The following is a 5,380-nucleotide window of genomic DNA, read 5'->3' as shown; positions in this document are numbered from 1 at the left end:
CCTAGGGTGTTTAGAATCCTAAGGGCACCTGTTGATAAGGTAGTGGATTTAAATATAACTCTATAAGACAAATTGTTCCCAAGACAGTTTTTTACCCTAAAATTTAAACAGGTCCTTCCCTCGTCTCTGAGGGATCTCGTTGTTAATAAGATGCCACCCTGTTAGACTCGTGGTTCCTAAGACTTCTGCTGTGTATTTTCTAGGACTGGGATCATCTTACATTGGAAGTCATTGTTTTAAGACTTTCTTCAAGGAGTCCTTTAAGTGCCTCCGATGGTTTACTTCTTTTGTATGTTTTCCTCCAGGCTTATTTCAGAAGATCCATCAAGAAGCACTAAGGTTGAAGTTTCTATAGTGGAGGTTTATAACAATGACATTTTTGACCTTCTGGCCAAAGACAATTCCACAGTGGCCTCTGTGGTCAAGCGCGAGTTGAAGACGACAAAGGAAGGAAGGACGGAGGTCTCTCTGCGGACGTGCGAGTGAGTGGTTCCCGGGCCCGTCGGCCTCTTGAGGATCCCAGTAGAACCAGGCACGTGGCCGAGGCACTGCCGTTCACCAGCGAGGTGGCTCGTGTGTGCTGCACAGTTTTCAATGTGCTTGAAGGACGATCCTTTTTTAGTGGTAACTGTGTAGAGGTGATAGATATGTCAGTTAGCTGGAATGTTGTGATCATGTCACAATGTATATGTGTGTCACGACATCAGGGTGTACACCTTAAAAATGTACAATCTTATACATCAATGATATCTTAATGAAGCCACTAAATAAGAAAATAAAAAAGAAAACAGAAAAAAAGAATTAAAAAAATAAAAACTTAAGTAACTAAATGTATCTTTTAAAAAAATCTTCCTACCCGTCTAAGGGACAGGTGTCATCCCATCACGCAGGTGAGGAGACCAGCCTGGAGAAGGGCAGTGACCTGTCCAGGCCATCAGTCAAGGACAGCTGTGCCATTTACACCTGTAAATATATAAATATATAAACCAGTACTTTATAGAATACAGTAACGAATCATCTTGTCAAGTGAGGATCCTCGTATTAATTAAGCGATCCCCTCAAGGTTACGTAGTGCAGGCGTGCTCGTGCGGAGAGGCAGCAGCAGAAGGAACTGGCCCGTGTGTGACGGCTGGGTGAGGGATGCCTGTCTGGGACCTCGGGGCCAGCAGGGGCAGGGGCAGCAGGCTGTTGTAATATGTCAAAAGCCTAAAGGAAACCATGCATTTAACCAGACATGTTTGCACAAAGTAACCAAAACTTTCAGCTTTCGATTGATAGACTATGATCAAAATGTTACCTCCTGCTGATTAAGAGTTCCAAGTGACTGTCATACTCAGCACCTAAAATGGGGAAATAGATTCAGACTTAATTTCATAGGTATGATTTGATAGACAAAATATTTTTAAAAACTTGGGTCCATGAGGATATAACAAAATAAAGGAATTCTTGATGTTGAAGAGGTCAGCAACCTCTGATTTGGTTCTGAAACGGTCTGTCATTGCAGGGTCATCAATAGGTCCATTAGGCCTCAAAAGTAAAAAGTTTGATTTATCATGCTTTATTTTGCCTAAGACTGGCTTCAGTCTCCTTTCTTGAAACCGGCACCTTCGGTTTATGTGAGGGGCTTCTATTAACTGGATGGTGAGCCCCCCCTTGGTGCATTCTGTAACACCTGCCGTCCTCGCCAGGGCTGTCTGCAGTGCCGCGGAGTTCATGAAGCTCGTTCATGGGGGTCTGCAGCTCAGGGTGAAGCACCCCACCTTAGTGCACGACGACTCTTCCAGGTCCCACCTGATCATAACGGTGACTCTAACCACAGCACCTTCCTCTGACAGCACTGGTAAGTTGCCATTGGCGCTTGGTGAGTTGCAAGTAACAGAAATCCACTTAGGAAGAAAACAAATCGAGCACACCTGCCGGATCTGAGGTGTCTCACAGACCCGAGGGCAGGAATTGCAACGACATCTTTGGATGGTCTGCAGCCCAAAACAGAGAGGCTGCCGGGATGCCAGGCTGAGAAGGAACGGTGGGGCGGGAAGGGGGAAACTTTGCTAAAAAATAATATAACACAGAAAGAAAAGCAGGGCACATTTATGCCTCGGACAGGAATGAAACTATCAGTGCAATTTCAGTTTACAGTGAAAACTGTGAACTATACAGTAGATGAAATGATTCCAGTTGTGTAAGAAAAATAACACGTGCTGCAAAGGCCTGTAAAGTCTAGGGCAGTGGTTCTCAAGCTCTAGCTACATGGAATTGCCACTGGGGCTCCTGAAACAGAGACAGCAGGACACCACCCTGGCAGTCGGGTTTAGCAGGGCTGGGAGGGGACCTGAGAGTCTGCACTTCTGCAAGTTTCCAGTGCCAGGGACCACACCTGGAGAACCCCTGGTCTAGGGCCTCAGCTTCGTACTGTGGGAACCAGGAAGCCCAGATCTTAGTGGGTAACACGGTCAAGATAAACGTGCACGGTGCTCACAGATGACAGGGCGCTCCTCACGGGGAGCGGGAAGAAGAGTGGGTTTCATCTCCTTTTTAAAAAAGTTATGTGTATTTTCTATGTTTTACACAGTGAGTAGATATTATTTAGGTTGAAAAAATCTTTTAAAAGAGTGTGTTAAGAAAAACACAACAAAACTGACATAAATATCAAAATGGCAAACGCATTTGTCAGGATTTTTGTGGAAGACGATCAGACAGATTGCAGAATTTATTTCCAAAAGGGCTAAAACATTTTCTGACTGGGATTTTAATTAACATCATTACCAAGTCTATCTAAGAAACATTGTCACATTTTCTTGGGACAAATTAGGCATTCATGCAGCTTTCCGCCGTGACAGATCACGGTATCCCCCAGACAAGCCGCCCACGGCCCCTCTCCCCGCCTCCTGTGTGTCTGGAAGAGCAAGACACGGAGCCAAGCCGGCTTCTCACTCTGTGTGACGTGGGGTCCTCGAGGGCGACGTTCAGGAGAGTTTCAGCTCCCGTGTCAGTCTGAGCAAAGCTTCGTGCCATTTAAAAGCTTTTCTCCCCCTCTTTGCCGTTCCCTTGCACAGAGCGGGGGTGCAGGCAGACCCTCCCGCGGGAGCCCGCCGGCCCCTGGCCCTTGCCCACAGGGGCGGGAAGGCGGCGCAGCACTTCTNCTCTCCCCGCCTCCTGTGTGTCTGGAAGAGCAAGACACGGAGCCAAGCCGGCTTCTCACTCCCTGTGACTTGGGGTCCTCGAGGGCGACGTTCAGGAGAGTTTCAGCTCCCATGTCAGTCTGAGCAAAGCTTCGTGCCATTTAAAAGCTTTTCTCCCCCTCTTTGCCGTTCCCTTGCACAGAGCGGGCGTGCAGGCAGACCCTCCCGCGGGAGCCCGCCGGCCCCTGGCCCTTGCCCACAGGGGCGGGAAGGCAGCGCAGCACTTCTCCACGAGCTTCGCCTCCGAGGCCCGCAGACCCTGCGGGACGCACGGAGCAGGTGCGGGTCCAGCTGCAGCTTGTGGACCTGGCGGGCAGCGAGTGCACTGGTGAGCGGGGCTGGACACACAGCCGGGGGCGGACACAGATGCTGGCAGAAGCCTTTATTTGGGGGTGCTGGAGAGCCAGACGTGTACGTAGGCCACCGCAGGAGGCTCTGAGCATGGTGACCCCTTTGCAGATAGTTGTCGATCTCTGTGACAGTCTAATGGACTGTGTCTTCCCCTGCATGCCAGCTCCACGTTGGTGCTGTCAGAAGAGGGACCTCAGCGCTCAGCAAAGCTCCGTCTGCTCATTAGAGGGGAGAGTCAGCGAGATGAGGGGTCCGTTTGAGTGTCTCTCCCAGGTCCCTGTGTCCTCCTCTGACTGACCAGAAGCACACTCTTCCTGAGAAGCCAGTTCTGCTTTTCTGGACTCATTTCTGGATGCCAGTGGTAACCATGTGGGGGGGGTCTCTGTGCTTCCCAGGACTGTCCGGGGTGACCGGATTGGCCCTGAGGGAGACGTCCTTCATCAACCGCAGCCTCGCGGCCCTCGCAGACGTCCTGGGGGCCTTGTCGGAGCGCCGCAGCCATGTCCCATACCGCAACAGCAAGCTCACGCGCCTGCTGCAGGATTCCCTCGGTAAGCACGCCCCACCACGTGCCACCTGCCAGCACGGAGGAGGCCGCCCCTGGCACACGCACCCCCCGGGCCGCCTGTCCTCGGAGGCTCACCACATCGCCCTCCTTTGGGAAAGCCCCCGGCGCTGCTGGGTCCCGTCACTGTCCCCTTCTCCCAGTGTTATTCACACTGGGCAAGGCCCTGCTCCCACATCCTGTGCTGGTGCTTTGTGAGGTGCGTGTGTCTGAGGGGAGGCACCGCGGCTTCGCTCTTCGTGGCGGGTACACAGAGGGCGGCTTGCTGGCTCTCTAGGCCGTGGGAGCGGTGACTCTGCTGAGTGTGGATGGGCACCACGCGGTGGCCTGGGGCCCTGAGCCTGTGCCCACTTGCTTAGGCCACATGTTCCTTGGGGGTCACGGTTGCAGGTGCCAGATACGCAGACCGAGTTAGAATAAGCCCCAGGGTGGCCATCGGGGGTGTGGGCAGCCCACGGAAGGTCAATCCCAGGCTGTGGCAGGAGCAGGTTTGGGGTCTAGGTGGCCAGTAAGCGTCACCCCCGCTCACCTAAAGCTGTGGACCATCGAGAGGAAGGGGAGGAGGGCAGGTGGAGAGCGTTGTCACTGCAGTGCAGTGGGCTGGGGCAAGGCAGGTGGCTTCTCGCTACCGACCTTCCCAGTCAGGCCCCCCAGAGCAGCCCCGGCCCCGCAGGCCCCAGCCTGGGGAGCTCTGCAGCTCAGGCGCGACAGTAAGTGTCCGCTCCTCCCCAGGGAAGGCAGGGGGCCGGGGCAGCCACAGGCCATGGGAGCAGCGACAGTGGCGGGTCCTAGGCGCTTTCTCCGTCTCTCACCGCGGGGGCTTTCCCTGTCACTGCACATTGGCTTTGTCCACACAATGAGCAATGGGGCTGCTCACCGTTCACGTTTTATGGCTCCTGCCTCTGAGAGAGACAGAGAGAGACAGAGAGAGAGAGACAGGGAGAGAGAAAGCAAAAGAGGCAGCATCCCACCAGGAGGAGAAGCTGGGCACACACATGTGCTGCAGACTCGGGGACACGTGACAGGGCCTTGGGGGGTGGGGGACTGGTCTCTGTCCTCCCCCTGCCCTGAGCTTGGGCGTGTAAGTGGCAGGCACTGTTGCTTCCAGGGCTAGCGAGTGGTGACCAGGTAGCGATGCTGTGCCGGTCCCAGCATCTTGGCATCTGCGGACCCAGGCCACCACCCTGTGCCCGTGCCACACGGACTCTCTCTGATGCCACTGGCTGGCCTGGAGCATCAGCTGCGCTTATGTTGCTCAGTGTCTGGCACCTAGAGATGCCAT

At 53.6% G+C, this 5,380-nt stretch overlaps 1 protein-coding gene across 1 annotated transcript in view; it reads left to right on the top strand.

Moving 5' to 3' along the window:
* Nucleotides 1-4,375, top strand: part of KIF25 (kinesin family member 25) — a 27,513-nt gene extending 23,138 nt beyond the window's left edge. The window contains exons 4-8 of the mRNA XM_008594155.1: nt 306-482; nt 1,689-1,840; nt 3,325-3,510; nt 3,929-4,084; nt 4,242-4,375. Of these exons, the coding sequence (XP_008592377.1) occupies nt 306-482; nt 1,689-1,840; nt 3,325-3,510; nt 3,929-4,084; nt 4,242-4,375 (805 nt within the window). The remainder of the gene's footprint in view (nt 1-305; nt 483-1,688; nt 1,841-3,324; nt 3,511-3,928; nt 4,085-4,241) is intronic.
* Nucleotides 4,376-5,380: the final 1,005 nt, after the last annotated feature.

The sequence above is a fragment of the Galeopterus variegatus genome, unplaced genomic scaffold, assembly GCF_000696425.1.
Source record: "Galeopterus variegatus unplaced genomic scaffold, G_variegatus-3.0.2 Scaffold10252, whole genome shotgun sequence".
Classification (NCBI taxonomy): Eukaryota; Metazoa; Chordata; class Mammalia; order Dermoptera; family Cynocephalidae; genus Galeopterus; species Galeopterus variegatus.
This window is presented reverse-complemented; position numbering and strand designations above follow the sequence as displayed.